The sequence below is a fragment of the Oncorhynchus mykiss genome, chromosome 6 (genome assembly GCF_013265735.2).
Source record: "Oncorhynchus mykiss isolate Arlee chromosome 6, USDA_OmykA_1.1, whole genome shotgun sequence".
NCBI classification, from domain to species: domain Eukaryota; kingdom Metazoa; phylum Chordata; class Actinopteri; order Salmoniformes; family Salmonidae; genus Oncorhynchus; species Oncorhynchus mykiss.
Genome location: NC_048570.1, coordinates 75,337,522 through 75,359,556, shown reverse-complemented (window position 1 = coordinate 75,359,556; position 22,035 = coordinate 75,337,522). Strand labels below are relative to the sequence as shown.

Below are 22,035 nucleotides of genomic sequence, written 5' to 3'. Positions count from 1 at the left end.
TAAAAGGGCTTTATAAATACATTTGATTTGATGTCTGTCTCTCTGCTGCTGCCTCCCATGACATGGAAGGACCATGGGCTTCCCGGCATGTCAGGTCACCTCTGTCTCCAAGGCAGGTTAATTTCTTTTGGTGTAGGCTGTCAGTCTGTCTACACACCCCTCTGTTTGTGAACGACAGCGAAGTTTGAAGGTTTATTTGTTATTTCACATTTTATTTAATCATGTAGGCCAGTTGAGAACAGGTTCTCATTTACAACTGACCTGGCCAAGATAAAGCAAAGCAGTGCAACATAAACAACAACAGTTACACAAAAACAAGCCTACAGTCAATAAACACAATAGAAAAATCAATGTACAGTGTGTGCAAATGTAGGGAGGTAGGCAAATAGGCCATAGAGGTGAAAATAATTACAATTTAGCATTAATTCTAGAGTGATAGATGTGCAAGTAGAGATACTGTGGTGCAAGAGGGTAAGGTCAGTGGAACATTGTAGATCCAAATAGTGGTGGAATGTTTTGTGGTTGATAAAGGCCATGTACAATGCACAGGCTGTCTGAGCAGCACACAATGACGGGTGTCTTGGTGTTATCCTGAGGAAAAGCTGTGGCTTGTTTTTTTTCCACGAGTTGCTCCCTCATCCCCAAACATTGTAGCTGTAAGCATGGGGCTGAGTGATAACTCGGAGCGTTCCACAACAGAATTAATAACAGATAGGCCTACACAGTGGGACTGGCCTATCCAGTATGATTTACTTTGATTTTTGCCATTTAAGGTGTGATCTCATCAGGGGATTCTAATATCAACAAACAGTACAGCAACACCCCAGATAACAATTGCAAATGTTTTAGTATTGCTTGCCAAATTGCTTGTGTGCGTCTGAATTTCCTAGCCTTATGCTAGCTAGGGCCTACATCTAGAAAGGAAACGGGTACATTTCCAAGTATTGACATGGACATCTCTCCACTACTGTGGCGTATTATCACCATTTTTCTCATGCTAGGTAATGATACATGCTGGCATTTGTTTCTCCTAAACATGCAAATAGGATTATGCTTATTTGCATAATTACATAACTACCAAGGAGAGAAACAGGTTTCTGTTGACAATTTGCTGCTTAGATTTTGAAAGGGGATATTGTTAACTCCCACTGTGTGTGTGTGTGTTCCATTAAGACAGATCGCCACTGTTTTCCAACAATGACCGCTTGCAGACATTTGTCTGTGGCTGTATTTCCTTTTGTAGAGGAGTTATTAGTGAGTGAGGTACAACGTTAGTACCAGTCTAGAAGTGTTGATTGTGTATGCAAGGATCTACAATGCGGTCATGTCTACCATTTATTTATGAAGGCTAATATGAAATTAGTTTAATAATTGGATAAAGAATTAACACCTGATTATGCTAAACCCTCAATTTTCTGTTTTATCTTGTTCGGTTTTTTGGCTGTTGAGTTGGGCTATTGTAAGTAGTTGCACAATATTGTCACAAAACCTAGTGTAATTCATTAGACTAAATGCTTACTTGAGTTTCTAAGCATTCACAATTATTTTTCTTCCCAAGAACTGCTTCAACTGCCATGTTTTACTGGAAAAAACAGAACATTTGAATCCTTCCTCTGAAATCATTGTGACTTTCTTTTTGTTTCTCCTTTTTCCTCCCTTAGGAAATGACCTAGAGGCCTTACAGATACATTTGTTCTTTTGTCGCTCTTCTAATCTGCATTTTGTGGAGGAGAAGGGGCGAGATCTGGGAGCACATTTTTGTTTCCGCAGTGATTAACTACCTCAGCCAGCAGAAGGAAACGGCGAGGACGTTGAGGAGGCCGGCAAAGTTTCCAACAGCAGTTCTATCAGCTGGCTTCCTTTTTACCGCCGCAGACAGTGTGAAGAGAATCTCTGACGGACTGGTTGTCTGCCCTCCGCTCTGCTCCATACACACAGAGAGGAAGTGAAGTGACAAGGCACCATTGTCCTACTGGATAACAGATTTTGTCTCTCTTTATTGTCAGACTCCTTGCTGTTGACCAGTGCCACATTTCTTTTCAGATTCTTTGCTTTTTTTGCTTACAGCTTTTAAAGATTTTCTATCTATAAATATAAAAACGATATACTAACTATATATGTTATACAAAAGGACGTTTTCTGCTTCTATTTGAAGGAATTGTTATGCACATGAATCTTGTCTTGGAATGAGAGAATCGTGGAGTGTTTTCAGTTTTTTGCACTGTCCTCTCATAAACCATTGACTCCTTTTGAGGCAGATTCAGATTCAGGAAGGTGCATTTCTACCTTTTTATTTTTGCTGGGACTGTCCACCGTGACCTGCAGCAGGGCTGCACATAAACATCACACTTAGTCAACAAGTCTCTACCCTGCATCACTCTGTTAGTTACAAAGCATTTTGAGATGAGTTTCTGGTAGATGGAGCCCTCAAGTTGTCTTTTTACATAAATTCCAGGACTATTGGTTTGTTGTATTCTATAAGGGAGAGAGAGCTTCTGGTTGGCTGAAATCCGGAGCTTCCAGAGTCAGCCTGACACTTATGTATTGTTGTAGTGCGCAGGAAAGTAAAATGGACTACAAGCGGCGCTTTTTGCTCGGCGGGTCCAAGCAGAAAGTGCAGCAGCACCAGCAGTACCAGATGCCTGAGTTGAGCCGGACCCTCAGTGCCCCCCTGGGCTCCACCTGCTCCCCCATGGGTGGATCCACCGGGGTGGGTATGCCCGGCAGCTGCCAACCACCTCCCTCCACCCCCAACACCACTGCGGTCGCCGACATCCAGCAGGGCATCTCCAAGTACCTGGATGCACTGAATGTGTTCTGCAGGGCCAGCGCCTTTCTCACTGACCTGTTCAGCAGCGTGTTCAGGAACTCTCACTACTCGAAAGCAGCTATGCAACTTAAGGACGTGCAGGAACATGTCATGGAGGCGGCCAGCCGGCTGACTGCAGCAATAAAGCCAGAGATCGCCAAGATGCTGATGGAGCTGAGCGCTGGGGCTGCCAACTTCAAAGACCAGAATGACTTCAGCCTGCAGGATGTGGAGGTAAGGGTTTGCCAGGGTTACAGTTACTGACCTGGACACACACTGAACACCTGTCAAAAGTAAAGCTATTACATTATCCTGACAATTAGGCCTACCTATAAAATAACATGAGTCTTTTCCATTCCCCTCCTTTCCATTTCCCTGTCAATCAGGGGCGGCTGGTAGGAGCTATAGGAGGAAAGGTTAATTGTAAAGGCTGGAATTGGGATGTCAAACGTGGTTTCCATATGTTTGACTGTTCCATTTATGCCATTACAATGAGCCTGTCATCCTATAGCTCCTCCTACCAGCCTCCCCTGCTGTCAATAAGCATGTTTTGCAAAAAGGGAACTTTTTTAAAAATACCACATTTTGTTATGAGGGTCTATACTATAATTTTTTGCAATTTCTTTTGCACTTTTTGCTTTGTTTCTTATGTTCCATGTTTCTAGGGCAAGGCTGCTGCTAAGATGCCCAGCTAAAGTCTCTCAGAATGTATGGCTCCTTGATTCAGAATTTCTTGGCTGAAATTAGGTCCTGACGCCCAATGTTAAGCGGGTGCTAGGATCTGAGGGCGAGGTGCGAAAAGCACTGAGAATGTGAGAAGAAGAGGGCAGGAACCATCGTTTATGCTGAGAGACTGACTGAACATGCAGGGTGATCGGTCTGTCTATTACAGGCCAGCAAAGTTGCTTACGTCTCAATTGTGAAATGTTGCTCTTAAAGTATTTATTTTGTTGCAGTGAGTGTTTTGATTGGGAAAATAGTAACTGAAATTAGACTTCACTGGCATTTGTGGATGAGAAGCCTTATGTGCTCCTGATGCCACAGCTGTGCCTCCTGCCTCGCCAGTCAGAAATGAAGAGGTTCCAGGGTAGTGCACTCCTAAATAGTACTCAAGAAAAATGCCAATTTATGTATTTATTTTTAATTCATCTGTTTAGGCAGCAAGCAAATTGCCTCTTGTGTAGTGAATGTTTGAGATGTCTATGCTCTCATCCTGGAGATTAAACAGATTTAGGGAGCAAGGCCTCAGTGGCAGACAGTGAGTGAATAAGCTGTATGTTCAGGCCAGGCCTGTTTTATGAGAGGGACTGCAGGGCCTCAGTGGATGTGGTTGTGCCCAGAGCAGGAAAGACTTTTGCACCACAATCTGTAATTTAGACTCTGTGGTCTTGGATATGCACAGATAAATATTAAAGGAGGGGAAGCCCAACTCAGTGAAAGTTCAGACTGTGGCAGGACTGTCTGGCAGCCACACTGACTCACTCTGGCTTCAGCTAGCGTCTGTGAATAACAACAGTGCGTTTGTCAAATAAAAGTGTGCTTTTGCTCTACCTCTTGAATGAATAAGATATTCAGACCTGGTTGAGTAGAAGGAATCTATCAACAGACAAAGTCCGAAATGGCCATGTGCATCATAGGCCTACTGTGTACTTTTACTAGACCAGTGGGTTTCACTCTATTCCACAGATTACGGCATCACTTTTTATTCCACCCCCATTTCCTCCATAAGCAGCTGAATATTGTTTATGTAAAATTGCTTTTCACATAAGTACATGGTACACCTTCAGATTTGGCCATTTCCATGCCCCCAGAGATTTACTACATTTGTGACAGAAAGGACTTTTCCATTTGTGTGTGTTTATGAACATTTATCTTGGCAGTTGTATGTAAAAGATAGAATTGTGTGTCTGTATGAAGAACAAAAAAATAAATTTTGAGTTTGGAGAATTGTGTAATGTTGAAGGAAGCAGGATAATTCCTCCCCCCCCCAGTCCAGTCAGTATGGAAAACAAAATGTGTTTTTATCGGAGCTTGGCTACACTGGCTGCTCAAAGTGTCTCCGCTGCCAAATATGTATGAAAATGTCACTGTTTATTAGGGGGCAGCCTACTGAGTGTATGAGCGAAACCACAGAGGGAGCGAAGGTCAGGCCAGCCAGACAGGAGTCCTGGTCTCGATTGCATACTCCTCGCATCCTCTCTCCTCGTGTCCTTCTCAAAACCCATTGGAGGAGAAGACATGAGGAGAATGCAATTGAGATCTTCTCCTGGTTCTGAACATGAGGCAACCATAGTGCAGGCAGGGCCAGAGCCAGGCAGACAACTGCACTAGCAGCACTCCCAAAACACCCCTGAAAAATAGAATGGCAAAAAAACACTCTGTTTACATGTCGCTTAGGAGTGCATTTCAAACTACTTTTGGATTATTATTAGATTTTAAGGCTCGTATGAATGTCTTACTTAATTTTGTGTCAACACAAATCAACAGCATTATACTTAAAAAGCACTTTAACCAGTAAAATGGCTATTTGGCTAGCTTTTGCTACAGCCTATATCAATGAGCGTTAGCATTATAGCAAACTGATACATCCAAAATTAGTTATTTTGCAAAGATCACAACCAAATATATTCTTAGCGACTGTTTATGCAAGAATCAAAATGTCATAAGAGTATGAAAACCCTGAAAAGTTTTGTTTAGAAGTAATAACATAAATCTAGGCTGTCGAATGAACACAGATCGTGATGGTTTTCTTACCTCCGCCAAGACACTCATGCATCTGTACGTGACGTCAGTGTGTCGTGTACTAGAAAAGGGTCTATAGATGTTACCTTTGGAAATGGCCATCCTACAGAAGACAGGTTAATATGTTGCAGGCTACTCACTAACAGCACTAAAGCGGTATCTTAGACAGGAAGAAAACACGAAGGCATCTGGTTTTTATTCTCACTCCTAGGATAGATGATGATTTCCCCTTCAAGAAGACAATAGATGTGTCTTCGCACTACACGTGCCCTTAGTTAATGGGGAAGATGAGTTGTTTGATTCATTCTTACTGTTTAAGCCAGCCTTTCAGCCTTGTATGCGGCTAAAAGTTGGCTTGGCCCTGTAGTTTTATTCCTCATATTTTCCATGAGCCGATTTGAAATTTCATCTTATCCCCATGTGGGATTAATTATCTTTTGTTGCAACCTTTACATTTTTCGTGCTACATAATCATGTCCTTTTGTAGTTTGATTGTCTGTTCTGTCCTTTTTATAGTGTTCTGTGCAGCTGGTCCAAAAATAATAGTATTAATGGTCAAATAGCTTATAATACATCACTTTTCAGAATGCATAGCTATTCATGACCTTTTTTGCCTCTTCGCCTTTGGACAAGTTGGACTGATTTTTATAAAATTTTAACCAAAAGCGTAAGTCACTTAAAATAAATAAATGGTCTTTAACACCATTTTACATCATTGTATGACTTTGCAAAAGAAAATGCATTACTATATTTTTAACCATAGAGAATCAGACAAAAATGTTGGCTACTGGCTATTGGCTATTCATATTCAAGCCTGTCTCAAATGGTTGGCCACCTTTTGGTAGCCTATAAAATATTGCAACATTACAATTACAACCAAATACTTTTTATGTCTTTATAAAATAATTCCCTCCAGGGCTGGTAATTAAGGGCACATTTTTTGTCACTGGGATGATCAATATGTCTACATTTCAAAACAGACACTGGGACAGTTCTGGGATGACACATCCAAAATCCATACAACCACTGCACTTAAAAAAGCAGAGGCTGATCAGACCATTTTTAGCTTAAAATGTTAACTTTTTTATTTCTTCATATTATAAGCTCAACAATGCGCACATGGCTGTTTGGTTACGTGCGAATGTTCCAAAATGCAATTAGCGGGAAACCACCGGGAAAACACTGTTCTCAAAATATGTTGGAAATGAAGAAAGCATTCAAATTGTGTAACCATAATCTGTAATAATAAGGCTTTTGTTACATTCACTGATCAAGTGGACTCCAAATTTGACCGCTAAGAGATTTTATGTTAAACAATTCGCCACTCAATTCCGTGACAGCCTACAATTTGTTTGATAGTCTGCATTAGGAAAACGAGGGAAGAGGGACCATCTCATATATCATCATTATTCATTGAGCCAGTGTTTGGTATGCATTAGTCATTTGAGTGAGGTGTTACCAGTGTTTTATACTGTGATTAGCAGTCCAACATAAGCAGCACGTGTTTCACACCCTCATAACTCATGGATCAGAACCAATACTGCATGTTTGACCAATTCCCTTATGTTAACTGTTATTTGGTCCTATTTCAGAATCAGAGCTGAAGAGGGCTCTAAAGGGTTTGGACCTAGCCAAACCAGTAAGTGTATAGGCCTAGTTGGTGTCTGTGCCCCCATGATGTGTTGTTAAAGAATGAGGACATCCCAGCCTTGTTGTTCCTGTCTGCTTTTAAACAGGGCGGCATATTTCTGTCCTTAACAACTCAGCCAAAATATATTTTCAGCACGTACCTGAAAAAGAACCCTGTGACCACAGTGAGCCGGCTGTGGTGTCCGGTTGCTCTTGTTTTGCTCCTCTTTTTGCTAACTGGACAACAAACATGTCTGACTCCTACAGCTTTACAATTCTTTCCTTCACTTATGTAAATGTGAACCTTATTGTTTATATGAATTGCCCGTTGCACAGGGTCTGGGACGGTATCATCATGATGTGGAAAAATCTGCTCCACTATTAAGTTGAAGGAGAAGAGCGAACTTTGTTTCGAGTTGTAAGCATTGCTTGTTGTGCTTTACAACTACAGTGCTAGGCCTTGACTCTCAGAGTAGACTGTTATAAAATCAAACTGAGCTTCCCAAATATGGTAGAAAGTTATTTGCTGGGGTAACATTGCACTGTAGACTGGTGTTGTGTGGAAAATTAGAGGATGTGTTATCAAGCAGAACATGGCCTTGATATAGAGAATGTTTTTTATTTAATCCTGCCACAACTTGAGCTGTGGCTTTTTTTTGTACAATGTTAGCCTGTCAAATGTTTTCCATAATGTTGTAGTGATATGACCCAGTTGAAATTGAACTATTAAATAGACCGTGATCTTCAGTGACTCACTGTAATGCAGCCTTTATCCAGCCTTGAACTGTTTTGGGGTTATAGCCCTTCACAATATACTTTCTTACAAGTTGTTTTTGTGGGTAATAATGTCATGTTCTTAAGCTGGGTTTTCCTCAAACAAGAGCATCTGTAAGCAGTAAATTGATGCAATACATGTGACTCTATTTAGGACTGATTTAAGAGGACTCTGAGGGTTATCAAAGATGTAATTGTTTTTAAGGAGAATTTTAAACAACCAAGTCACTGAAGCTAACATCACTTAAGTAACTGTCTGAGTAATGAAAAACAAGGAATGCCAAGGCCATATGCTTTGAGAACCAGTGTTCTTAGAAAACAATGATGAATGATCAAGGCTCCCACTAATTTAAACTTGTCAGGGGTGTGATTTTTTTGTTGTTGATATTATAGGGAATTCCTGCTTTTCTGCCATGTCTCTCTTCATTCATCATTGACCTTGACCAATCCCCCAAACCAATAGGCTAGTGTTCTTGATTTTCTATGTTGTCCTGATCACAACCTTTGAATGTTGTGTTCTCTCTAGGTGCTGGGTCGGTGCTTCCTAACAGTGATGCAGGTGCACTTCCAGTTCCTATCCCAGGCCCTGCAGAAGGTGCAGCCTGTGGCCCAGTCGTGCCTGGCGGAGGCCCTCGCCCAGGCCCAGGAGCGACGCGGCAATGTCCGCTCCCAGAGCTCCTGTCCTGGGCCCCTGACGGAGCTGGAGGAGGCTTCACGATCATGGAAGGGTGCAGCCGAGGTATTTGGACATGGAGGCCAGGGCGCCCCCAGGACTCACCAAGGAGCTTCCTGGTGTGACTAGCTGGTGGAAATAGGCTGTGTTAAAAACGTGACAAGCTGACTGTTATACATTCCTATGAAATGCAGTCAGCTACCATTCCAGCCTCAATTTCCACTTATTTCCTGTTGAGAAGTTTGTATATACAGTATATGAGCCTGTATTGATAGTTTTCCCTCCTCCACTTTAAGCTAGGCCTACACACCCCCAAACAAACCCTAGCTAACTGAAATGGAGGCTGTTTTGTGAGAGGAGCTAGCTGGCTAATCCCGTAGCTAGTAACAGCCCCCCCCCCCCCCCCCCCCCCCCCCGGCACATTTGGAGCTTTGGTCTGTACATTGGAGCCAGAATGGAGAATCGTGAGTGGCCTGATTGATCTGTTAAGCCCTGGCATGTGGGGTGTTAGCCCTGGAGGGAACGGGGCTGGATATCCTGCTGGAATGTGCTGCTGCGATATGGTCGGGCTGGGCCAGGCCGGGCCTCACTGCACTGTTGGGCAGTTTCCATAGAGGGAGGCGATCGGTCTCCCCTTTATAGAAGCAGTTATTCACAAATCTAGGCCCAACACTTCTGAAATGTACAATCTACCAGATGTGTAACCATGTCACTATTATTGTAGTCACAAGCAAGTCTAAAGTCGAGGTCCGACTCTCAAGTAGTCACAAGTAGAACGGGTCGCGTCTCAAATCAAGTCCAAGTTGTGCGTTCTAAGTGCGAGGCGAGTCAAGTAAAAATATGTAATCTATACATGCAATGACTTGTTCAAATACAAATATGTCTGTTAGAGGCTACCAGAGAGCCCTTTTCATTAGTTTGTCTACAACACACTTTGATTATATAATTATTAATTTGAACAAATTCCAAATGCAAGCTTCATAAATAAATTACACATTTCCAGCAATTTTGACATGCCAAAAGACTAGTATGACATACCGAAAGACCAGTACGCCTATGCTAGTAATTAAAGCCTGCAAAGTAAACAGTTAAATTGTTTGGTGATCAAGGATATTTATGGAAATCCGCTCTCCATACAGTTTGACATTTGCACTGCACCCAATCCTATAGCGCTACAGCAAATTGTCAATCTGTTTGTTGGCTCATTGGTTCTCACACTTTTTGTCCCGCAACCCCCAAAAAGCAGTGGTTCAAAGCTCGTGACCCCACGCATGAACATGCACGCATAATTTCTGCACCAATGTAGCCTGTCATTACAGCCATAAACGGTGATGCAGTTTCAAACGCAACATATAGAAATAAACTGTGTTTTACACATTTTGCATTTGTAGCTGAAAGTCATTGTTAGCAGCCAATATCAACTAGGTATGGATGTCATGTCACTTCTCTAGAGTCCAGAGCAGAATCATACTGCCGACCTGTATGCAGCGGGGGTTGCAGGATCGGATGGAAAGCATGGTCTATCTGCACTGCACGCTATCACTTTGGAGAGCCGCCTACGGTATTGCACTAAATTGCTCGTTGCCAACTGTCAAGTAAACTGCCCTTTTCTTCCTCACAAATACCGTAATTAATTTGCCAGAATGTTATATCTTCATCCCATAATATTGAATGCAGTGTGACGTTACAGCCATCTTTTAAACATGTAGCCACCCAAACTAGACCTATCTGAAATATGAAAATGATCAATGAAAATCTCCATGTAGCCTGTTATTGTTCTGTCAAATATGCCTCTGTAGTAGATTTCTAAACTGTTTTATCTGGATAATGCAAACATAGGCCTACTCTGTTTTTGTCTGGTCATCAATCAATATGTGCAACTTTTTGGTTCTGAAGCACAGATTAGATATTTTTGAGATGACAATTTAGTGCAATACCGTAGGCCTATATTAGAAACCAGATAAAATGGGTGAAGGTATATAAAATCTAAATGGTAGGGTATTTGTATTTTTCCCATTAAGTTTGACACTTGTGACCCCCTCCGGCTAGATCATTTCAAGTAATCGGTCAAGTTATTTTATGTCAAGCCCCAAGTCATCAAATTTGTGACTCGAGTCAGACGAGGTCAAGCCATGACTCGAGTACACACCTTTGTAAAAAAAAAAAAAAAAACATAAAAAAAAAAAATCTACTGTTAGTTTCTCCTTTACGTTGAAGATGTTACCATTCCCTTACAATACAACACTGACACATTTTCTCATGCATATTGTGTACGTTGCTGTAATGCAGATTAGCTGTACAAAGAAGATGCAGGGTGTGTAAGGGTTGTAGTAGGGTATGTGATGCTGTGTGTAAACTGCTATGTGACCTGAGACTATGTGCTGTGTTCCAGGCTACGGGACGTCTGAGGGAGAGGGGACGTGACGGCTGCCTGGCAGGCATCCAGGTCCAGCAGCTCTTCTGCTCCAACAACCCCAACATCCCTGATCACCATCTGAAGGAGCTCAACATGAAGATCGACAATGCCTTACAGGTAGATGGCGCACGCGGCAGGACCACCACAGCCTTGGTCAATGTCTGAAATGACACACTATTCCCCAATATAGGCTTGTGCACTGCTTTTGACCAGAGCCTTATTCCTGGTCATTTTCCCTGTAATGTGCAATATTTTTAATCAGGGCTCTGGTCAATAGTATTGCACTATATATGAAATAGGGTTCCATTTCTGACTGGGTCAATAGTGCCCTACAGCACAAGGGCTGCTTCAAATCAATGTGTTGATGGCTTGGATATGAAAGGACTGGATGAAGCAATCGCCAGCCTGACTTACTTACATGTTGAGTTTGAGTTTATACAAATTATTTTGTATTTTCTTTCGCCAGGCTTATAAAGCAGCACTAGAAAGTATGGGCCACAGTGAATATGCACTGAAGGCTGGCTTTCACCTCAATCCCAAATCTGTGGAGGCAGCTTTACAGGTATGTTTACTCTAAGCACAGTACGTATTACAGCTCATTAGGAATGGTAAAGCCTTGGATTATAGTGGCTATGATAAGGGCAAAACCCGGTCTCTAACCTACATCCTGTGTCTGCGCCTGTCTCTCTCTGTCTACTATGTAGGGCTGCTGCAGTGAGGCAGAGGCCCAGCAGGCTGGCAGGATGCAGACCATCTCCCAGCCCATTCAGTGTGAGCTGCCCACCATCCCTGTGCAGATTGGTGCCCACTTCCTCAAAGGAGTGTCCTTCAACGAGTCGGCGGCTGACAACCTCAAACTGAAAACGGTATGCCCTGTGGTCTGTTATAGAATGTTCAGATATTGCATAGAACATATATAATAGTCTGTCATGTTAAATTGGGAGTCATCAGCTCAGGAGTCATATTCAGCTCTATTTATTACATTTTCTATCTGCAACATTGTGAATACACCCCTGGCCTTGGCTCGCTCTCAACCTGGCGCTAGGCTACTGTGATGGGTGCTTTCCTAAGTCTTTCATAGTCCGACCTTGCTGACCAGAATGGATCACTCTGCTCTCTAGGAAGTGAGAGCCGCTTAGACGGTCATTTCAACCACTGATGACTTATGTGGGTTGTGAGTCTTGTATTTGGCAAGACTTTAATGTTTTGATGTGGATGTCTTAACACTTATTCCATTGTACATCTGATGCCTTGGGTCTGGATAGAATCAGCATCTGCTTCGTTAGTTTACAGATGGATTCTCCCCCAGTCTGTGGGACAAAACTAACTTGTATGATAATTGCACACACTATCTGTCAGTAATCTGACTCACCATTTACCGAATTCAGAAATAAACAGCACATTCATCAGGACCCTTTAAACTAGAGCCTAGACACTTTAACAAGAGGGGACTTAGTCCCTGGACTTTGTAGTTGCTACTGTTTCCTGTTCTGGTGTATGTTCGTGTTTTAGAAGAGATGAATAGGACCCACACTCAATATTGCTCCACCATGCCTTTATTTGGCAAAAGAAATGAACAAAGTTTCAATCCAAAGTGGATCTTTGTCAGATCCACATTAGTGCCTTGCATCAGAAGTCTTGTGTTTTCACACCAGCCACCTTGTTTTGTATCCTCAGCACACCATGTTGCAGCTCATTAAAGAGGCAGTGGGGCAGAACGGAGTGACCCCCCGGGACGACTCCCCTGTCACTGAGGTCCTCAACCAGGTCTGCCCTTCCAGCTGGAGAATGGCCTGCAAGACCGCCGTCCAGTTACTGTTCGCTCAGGCGGGACTGGTGAGTACAAAGCACTTAAGATGTCAACAAGGGCAGCAAACGCACCCAGATTAAAATACTTGTCTCATTAGATGTCAACAAACTGTTGTCTCAACTTAAATTAGCTGATGGATTGTTTTGCTTTAGCAGTGGGTCCATGTGGTTCAACCAACTTCACTTATTTTATGAAAAGGTAAAGGAATATTTAATTCGATAGAGGTCCCTGCCTTGAGCAGATACACTATAACTCTACAGCCTCTGCTTAGTGAAGCCTCTACATTATAGCTCTGGGCCAGGCTGCAAGTTGTAGTCTATTGTAACCTAGAGCCCATTGTTTGGGAGGTGTGTAATCGAGATGATGGGAAGGTATGTTGGGTTCCTTTGAACGGCCAAGAGGTGTAAGCAAACTCATTGTAGACACAGTGAAGCCAACATTCCTGCAGCATCTGGGTAAAGGGGTCATCTGGTTGGGTCTTCAAACAGATCTCTGGCTGTTCACTTTGAAATGAGTCTCCCCCAGCCAACAGAGAGAAAGCAGCAGTCCTCCTACTCTACTTTATTTCCTCAGTGTGGTCTGTAATATTTAGTGCGTCAGGCCTGGGGAGTGTTCTTATCCACCCATCAGCAGCGCTGAGTGTAAAACAAACCCTGGTGGTGGATGGGAGCTTTACATGAACTCCTTATCTGGTTATGAGCTCTGAAGAACAGACAGTGGGAGCCTGCATAGCAGCCTAGGAGGAGACCACCTTCTCTTAACATTACTTATAGAGCGGATCTGCCAGACAATGAAAATGGCTTTGTTATTTCTGGGATGTTAATTTTCAAGTTCTCAACAACTAAATTGGCCAATTCTCCTTTTTTGGGAGCCTATGCTGCTGCATCTCGCTCTCGTTTTTCTCTCTCTCTGCCTGTGACCTTGTGAGTCTGGGACCTGGTGGGTGTGGTGGTATGTTTCTCACAGGCCTGGACTCCGCCCTCTGACTGCCCAGGGGTCCTGAGGATACACCTGCTATATAAATGACAATAGGCTGACTTCCTGTGAGACAGGAAGGAGGGTCCTCCCTCCTCATGACTCAGTTGCATTTGCCTATTTTTCAAAGAACTACTGGAAAATATTGGGCTGGATACCTGAAAGCGTGGATATTTGTTGTTCACCCAAAGTAGCTTACATTGCCTTTGACCATATGCTCTGACTATGGGCAGAGTTAGTACTAGATCTTATTTCATTATATCCATTTTCTATTTTAGAGGAGACTGGTGTGTTATTGTGGACAGATTGGTACTCTCTGCTTTGCTTACAGTCAGAGTCCAGATAAAAAAGGGCCATTATAATGCTGTAGAATTGCTTGCACAAGCGTAACTGGCTATGAGGGAATGCATTCTATTAGAAACTGTGCTGATGCATCTCTCTGAATGACTGTGTGGACAGGTGGTTGTTGACACTGCTCAGATGGAGAACAAGGAAGCCTATGCTCCACAGATTGCTCTGGAGGGCTCCAGAGTTGTGGTACAAGTACCCTCCACATGGTGAGTAAGATTATTCATATTTGTCTCTTCTGCCCTCTGTGGAAAAACAATCTGCTTGCTTTACATGTCCAAAACATAATTTGGCAAATAAATACATTTAGCTTGCTTTAGTTTCTTTATCTTAGCAAGGGAATTCCAAGTATTCAGAACCCTTAGACATACAATTGGCTAAATCGGCAAACTACATACTTTCTATCCACATAAGCCAACACTGGACTCAATCAACTATCACATTTGGACAGTAAAGTGACGTATTAACAGACCTTCTATAAATGTATTTGTGTTATGTTGGACATGCCAGTCGTGCTGTGTCCTGACTGTCCTGTGTGTAGGTGCCTGAAAGAGGACCCAGCCACCATGTCTCTGTTGCAGCGGAGTCTGGACCCAGAGAAGACCCTCGGCCTAGTGGACGTGCTATATACCGCCGTCTTTGACATCACTAGGTGGAAGGAGTGCAAGTGAGTGGATGTGTGTTGTCCAAGGCATTTTCACATTTGCATTTTTAATTCCGAGAAAGAATCAACCTGCTGTGTGTTTGCATTGGTTGACAGAGGTGTAGCTCTCATTCTCAATCTTTAGTTTAAATTTGCCCTGAAAGAAAATCTTGAAAAAGCTAGCTAGCTATTGTAATTTTCCATGCCATTGAATGCTTATTATCTTCTCCCTCCACAGAGAACAGGCCTTGCCCACCATTCAGATGCAGTTACAGCGGGAGAGCTCTGACTACGGGATGCAGGTAGACCTGCCTTCTGGAAATGGCTCCAAAGCCTACAGTGGCCTGCCCAAAACTATCTCCAAGCTAACTTCCAAATTCACAAAGAAGGCCTCTTCCAGCTCTGTGTCCAGTGGGGGGGGTGGTGGTGGTGGGGGCAGCTACTCCATTCCCAGCACCCCGTCCCATAGCATGCTCTCTAGCAGCAGCTCTGAAGACAAGCAGTTCAAGAGCCTGGGCCACGCAGTAGACGGGAGACTGCAGAGCATCTTACAGCTGGGCAACCTGTCCAGCAACCTCGACCAGACCCAACCCCAGAACGGTTCAGTGTGTGACGACCAGGGCATGAACCTCCCCACGGACCAGGAGATGCAGGACGTCATTGACTTTCTCTCAGGTTTCAACATGGGCAAGTCCCAGCAAGCCTCCCCACTGGTCAAAAGGAGGAACTCTGTAGCGTCTGCCAATGCCGCCGAGCTGAAGCCCCCGAGCGGAGCCACCGACCGAACCCCCATCTCCCAAGCGGTCTCCCACAGTTCACTGCAGCCCCCTACCCAGAGTATGCCGCAGCAACAGCAGCAGCAGCCACCACCACCACAGCAGCCCTCCCAGCAGGCACTGCAGTACTACCAACACCTCCTCCAACCTATTGGTCAGCAGCAGCATGCTCTACCTCAGCTGCCCTCCCAACAGCCTCCACCCCAGGCTCTTCCCCAGCAGAGAATGTCAAGCAAGTGGCTGAGTGGTTCCAGCCAGCAGCAGCCTCCTCCCCAGGGCGCCCCTCCCCCAGCAGGGCTCTCCCCCCTTGGGCCCATTGGCCAGTGGGGCTCACCTGGCCTCCCAGACCTGAGCTCGGACCTGTACAGCCTGGGGCTGGTCAGCACCTACATGGACAGTGTCATGTCTGAGATGCTGGGGCAGAAGCCACAAGGTCCTCGCAACAACACCTGGCCTAACAGGGACCAGAACGAGGGAGTGTTTGGGGTGCTGGGAGACACTTTGCCCTTTGACCCCGCAGGTGAGTAATTTTTCTCCCTCTGACTAATGTGGGTGGTGTTCAATAGGGAGTGAACAGAGTGAAACGGGGAGGTACTACGGTGTCCTTACTGAACATAACCTAGGTGGTTGATAATAACACTTCAGAGCAGTGTGTGATCTGCATATTGTCATGTTGAAGGATGCAGTCGACTGCAAAGGCTCCATATAATAACAATGAAAGTTGGCTCCTTCCTGCACATCGTTGGTCAAAGTGTAGCCAGGGTGAGAGCCAGTGTCTTGACCTCCGATAAAGAAAAGTAGCCTCCTTTAGGACGGTGTTATTCCCCCTCCCTCCCCATTATCAGTAGGTTGTGGTGGTGAGGCAGGCAGCTCACAGCCTCCAGGGATTCCGTGGTAGGAGAGAACTGTGTCAGCAGTGGGGCTTGGAGCTGTGTTGACTGGGCTGTTTCATAAAAGACTGAGAAGGAAAAAGGAGACACTACTGTTTAGCACTGCAGTCATTATGCCTGGAAAGGATAGGTTGCTTTTGATTTCTTGGGGTTTTGTGGTTTGGAGATGTGCTTACATAATCTCATTGTAACCATTAAAGCCATTTTGGGGTGTGATACTTCTCTGACAGAAAAATATATGATCTAGTTTCTGTGATTTCCATATGATTTCCTGAATGAATAGTGGCCATTATCTGGTGCAACCTGAGGAGGAAGTGAAAATCCTTCATAGCCACATCTCTCATTCAGATACATTTTCAAAAACTCTGAACTACAGGACCTTACTAGAATCTCTCCAAATGCACTGTAAATATAGGTTGTTGTCTGACAGTGAGCCCCCCCCCAGCATTTCTGATTTGTCATTTTAAATGATATGCTGAATTTACAATGTGTCAGTTGCTGTTTTTACAGTACAGCAGACTCTTTGAGTGGAGGCCATTGTGTTCAGCTGACTTACGGCTATTGTGCTTTTTCTGCTATGGTAGACAGTCTGGCTGAATGGTTTGAGCTGTGGAGTACAAACACACAGAGAAAAGCTGAGGATGTCAAACTGAACTGTTTTTTTTCTTCTCCCTTTTCTCTCTTTCATATGCAGTTGGCTCTGACCCTGAGTTTGCGCGTTACGTTGCCGGAGTCAGCCAGGCCATGCAGCAGAAACGGCAGGTGCAGCAAATCCGTCGACCCAGCAACACCCGCGGCAACTGGCCCGTCTCTGATGAGCAGCACAGGACCTGGTCCCACCCAGAGTACTACAGCGAGGGGTACGTTCCCCAATCATAATCAACACCTAACATCTCTGTATATGACATAGGGCTCTATATAGTCTGCCCAAAGTAGTACTACAGGGTACGTTCATTTAAGGCTCTATACACCACTCCATCTCACATGACACATGCCTACTAGTACAATTTATTCACACCTCTATGTATATAACATCTCTCTAGAAAGTTTGCCAATCAATCTTACATCCCTCTTAGTGATGTTCGATTTGTAGAATGGTAAGAACAAGATGTTCAGTGTTTCAAGTAGTTCTGAGAATGCCACTTATGTGAAACAGGGAGGCGGTCAACAGCAGCTGGTCAGCCAATCAGGGAGACTCTGCCAGCTCCAGTGATGAGACGTCCTCAGCCAATGGGGACAGCTTATTCTCCATGTTCTCTGGACCTGATCTTGTTGCCGCCGTCAAACAAAGAAGGTACAACTGAGTCACCATGTGTTAAACGTACACCATAGTGTATTACTGTTCTTTTGGTTTCCCTACAACCTGTTTTGTTATTCATGAAGTGAACTATTGATATTGTGCTGTAGAGCTTCATGTCTCCTCTTCTGCCTGTAGAAAACACAGCTGTGGTGAGCAGGAGGTGTGTACCCTTCCCTCTCCTCCCCTCCATCACTTGGGAGATGATAATAACCAGGTAAGGAAAGTGTGTACTTAGGAGTCTGTGCGCAGCACAGTAATTGGGCCAGAAAATGTAAGCCTCTATCGTTCACTGCATCTGTGTGTATATATATGATTATATTTTATATTGAATATTTTTTTATTTATTTTTGCTAAAGATCTTGTATTGATCAACTCCCATTTCCATCCATTCTACTCCACAGGAAAGCAAAACTAAAACTTGGCCGCCAAAGGCCCCATGGCAGCACTCCGCTCACACTCAACACAACACCATGCCCAATCCAAGCTCTTCCCTGTACCAGATGAACATCCCTTCCAGCCAATGGAGTGATTCCATGCAGATGTTACAGTCGCCGGTGTGGTCCACTGCCAATGACTGCCCTCCCTCCACCGGGATCTCCTCTGGCTTCTCTCACTACACCCAGCAGCAGCAGCAACAGCAGCACAAACCCATCAGCAAGGGCTTTAAATCCTTCCCCATCAAACATGAGCACAGGCCCTCCTACCTTCACCAGTACTGATACAGACCAAACAAATGAGTCCATTGGCATGATAGAGTAAGTGTATTTCTGAAGCAAGTTCCGCTGCGACCATTATTAATGTTGCCCTTTTGGAATAACCATTAGTCTAAGTATGTGTTTTAAGGCAAAATTGCATTGTTCATACTGGCTTAATATTTTGTATGTATTTTTCCATTTCAAATGCCCCCTATTTGAAAGACATTCTAAACTGCCATGTAAAAGCTGTAAGCAATGCATGTCATGCTGGCAGCAGTTAGTCTGCCTGATACATTTTATACTGTGTTTCCTCAGACAAGAGCTTGAGACATGCATGGCCATCATCCACTTTTCTTCTCCTTCTGAAAATGTGTAAGGGATAAGATTTTAGGGGGTGGGCTCTAAACGAGACTCTCCAGTTTTCCCCATAATTATATACTGTCTACATAGCTGTAACTGCCAAATCTCATGTAAAATAACTGATTACAGCTTACATCTACTGTTCCATAGCTTGTAAATTACTGAAGTTGAAATATAAATAATAATTTACTACTTTTTATTAAGAGGCTTTGAGCAGGCTCAGCATACATAAATCATTGCAGAGGTGTAATTGAAAAAAATATAGCAGTAACTGTGTGCCATGTTGGTATTAATAGCACTTTCACAATATTATTTTCCAACCAAAGCGTTGTTCAGAAGATAAATGGTGCTGAGAGAAGTAAGAATATTATATTGATCATTAATAAAGTTACGAGCCCTAGTGATAGTCTGATCAAAAAGCGCATTCATTTCCTTTTCTTTCCCTGATTTGGCAGTTCGCTTCAGAATGACTAACTCAAACCTAATGTTTGTTCCTTTTAAAATACAATATTTTCTTGTACAAATATTGACAGTATTAATCTTATTTTTGTATTTTCTTACATGTTATACCATATTACAACCGCCCCCCAAGATGTGAAGGCACATTAATTTCTTTAGTACAGAGTTTAACTACACCATATATCTAAAGGTTACCAAATATGCCATTAAACACTAAAACATTGTGAGTAGGGTATTTTTTAGCCCATGTTTCTATGGCTACGGGCTGTATTTAAAATGCCCAGAATGTTAAATTTTTGATGTTTGCGGATGCCAATGTTGCCTGTATTTATGAAATGACACCATGTTTTCTGAAAACTAACATACTTACCATGTTTACACAGATTTGTTTGCTGTATATACATAAATATATCTTTTTATAGTTCTGTGCTTTGCACAATCAAAATATAGGGTGTGTTGCTTTGTCTGTTTCCCAAACTTTTGCTGCCTTTTTTTTTTTTTTTTTACATCTTTATAGACCTTGGACTGTAACCATTAGCATCTTTCCGCTGTGTCAAAATGGTTTACTAGTGGCATCTACAAAAAAAAGAATGTTACCCTGACAGAAGATATGAAGGGGGACTGCTTGGCTTATGTTGCTTATTGTTCTCTTGAGCTGGCAACTGAATCTTCCCAAGTGTACCAGCAATGCAACAACAAAAAAATAATAAAAATGACTAGCAATTGAATGTTGGTATTTTCTATGATTTCATGCTGTCACAAATTACAGTATGATCCTTTGAGGGGTGACAGGCTGTTGCAGTTCAGTGAAATCCTTTGTCAGCATAATAGCCATTGTCCGAGGCTACCCGTAGTAGTGTATTTCACCTAATGCTGGTGGTGATTTGTTCACGAACTGACCTGTTGGGAGTACTGATATTCTGCGACAGCTCAGTATGCCCAAACTACACTGCTCAAAAAAATAAAGGGAACACTAAAATAACACATCCTAGATCTGAATGAATGAAATGGTTTATTTTATAAATGTCTAGCATACTTTTACAACCTTTGCTTTGATAGAAACATCTATAAAAATCAAACGTTTTCACTGATTATGACAGAAAAATCTAACTAGGTATGAGTTATTCTATAAATGTCTGGCATACTTTTACAACCTTTGTTTTGATTTTATACATCAAATCTATGAAATGCCATTTAAAGCGGTATAAAACTAAGTCACCGTTTGTTACAGAAACATCAAACTAGGTATGATCTATTCTATACATGTCTAGCATACTTTTTTTAAATTCCAGTTTTGATTTGATAGAGGGCACGTGGTCAAAGTTTCAACAAGTTATACTTAGACAGGGCCTGGTAAAAAAATCTGCATCTTCAGTCATATTAAATTAGATTACAGGGAAAAAACTATGGGATTAAGGGGTAAGGCCTGACTATCAAAGAAGACAGGTGGATGGATCAAGACGGACATTCCCCAGTGGAGATAAGGAACACTAAGAGTGAACCATAACACACTACCGTTCAACATGTTGGGGTCACTTAGAAATGTCCTTGTTTTTGTCCATTAAAATAACATCTAAAGGATCAGAAATGCAGTGTAGACATTGTTAATGTTGTAAATGACTGATTTTTAATGCAATCTTTGGAGAATAAAATTGATGACCTACGCGCAAGATTAAACTACCAACGGGACATTCAAACTAATATCTTATGCTTCACGGAGTTGTGGCTGAACGACGACACTATCAACATACAGCTGGCTGGTTATACGCTGCACCGGCAGTATAGAACAGCGGCGTCTGGTAAGACAAGTGGCGGCGGACTATGTATTTTTGTAAATAACAGCTGGTGCACGACATCTAAGGAAGTCTCGAGTTATTGCTCGCCTGAGGTAGAGTATCTCATGATAAGCTGTAGTTGTGGCGAAAACTTTTGAGAATGACACAAATATTAATTTTCGAAGTCTGCTGCCTCAGTTTGTAAGATGGCAATTTGCATATACTCCAGAATGTTATGAAGAGTGATTGATTGCAAAGACCCTCTTTGCCATACAAATGAACTCAGTCCCCCAAAAACATTTCAGCCCTGCCATAAAAGGACCAGCTGACATCATGTCAGTGATTGTCTCGTTAACACAGGTGTGAGTGTTGACGAGGACAAGGCTGGAGATCACTGTCATGCTGATTGAGTTTGAATAACAGACTGGAAGCTTCAAAAGGAGGGGGGTGCTTGGAATCATTGTTCTTCCTCTGTCAACAATGGTTACCTGCAAGGAAAAACGTGCCATCATCATTGCTTTGCACAAAAAGGGCTTCACAGGGCCTCCCGGGTGGCACAGTGGTCTAAGGCTCTGGGTTCGAGCCCAGGCTCTGTCGCAGCCGGCCGCGACCGGGAGGTCCATGGGGCGACGCACAATTGGCCGTCGTCCGGGTTAGGGAGGATTTGGCCGGTAGGGATATCCTTGTCTCATCGTGCACTAGCGACTCCTGTGGCGGGCCGGGCGCAGTGCGCGCTGACCAGGTCGCCAGGTGCCCGGTGTTTCCTCCGACACGTTGGTGCGGCTGGCTTCCGGGTTGGATGCGCGCTGTGTTAAGAAGCCGTGCAGCTTGGTTGGGTTGTGTTTCGGAGGAAGCATGGCTTTCGACCTTCGTCTCTCCCGAGCTCATTGCCAACAAAGAGATAAACTTTTGTTATTGACCAAATACTTATTTTCCACCATAATTTGCAAATAAATTCATT

At 43.3% G+C, this 22,035-nt stretch overlaps 1 protein-coding gene across 3 annotated transcripts in view; it reads left to right on the top strand.

Annotated features, from left to right (window-relative positions):
* LOC110526586 (granule associated Rac and RHOG effector protein 1) overlaps positions 1 to 20,027 on the top strand; it is a 53,302-nt gene extending 33,275 nt beyond the window's left edge. For all 3 annotated transcript variants that reach the window (XM_021607683.2, XM_021607681.2, XM_036980975.1), the window contains exons 2-14: positions 1,662 to 3,043; positions 8,481 to 8,693; positions 11,020 to 11,160; positions 11,510 to 11,605; positions 11,748 to 11,909; positions 12,721 to 12,879; positions 14,288 to 14,385; positions 14,718 to 14,843; positions 15,058 to 16,115; positions 17,180 to 17,345; positions 17,642 to 17,779; positions 17,921 to 17,999; positions 18,187 to 20,027. In XM_021607683.2, coding sequence (XP_021463358.2) covers positions 2,540 to 3,043; positions 8,481 to 8,693; positions 11,020 to 11,160; positions 11,510 to 11,605; positions 11,748 to 11,909; positions 12,721 to 12,879; positions 14,288 to 14,385; positions 14,718 to 14,843; positions 15,058 to 16,115; positions 17,180 to 17,345; positions 17,642 to 17,779; positions 17,921 to 17,999; positions 18,187 to 18,504 — 3,258 coding nt within the window. In that variant the 5' untranslated portion in view covers positions 1,662 to 2,539 and the 3' untranslated portion in view covers positions 18,505 to 20,027. The remainder of the gene's footprint in view (positions 1 to 1,661; positions 3,044 to 8,480; positions 8,694 to 11,019; positions 11,161 to 11,509; positions 11,606 to 11,747; positions 11,910 to 12,720; positions 12,880 to 14,287; positions 14,386 to 14,717; positions 14,844 to 15,057; positions 16,116 to 17,179; positions 17,346 to 17,641; positions 17,780 to 17,920; positions 18,000 to 18,186) is intronic.
* Positions 20,028 to 22,035: the final 2,008 nt, after the last annotated feature.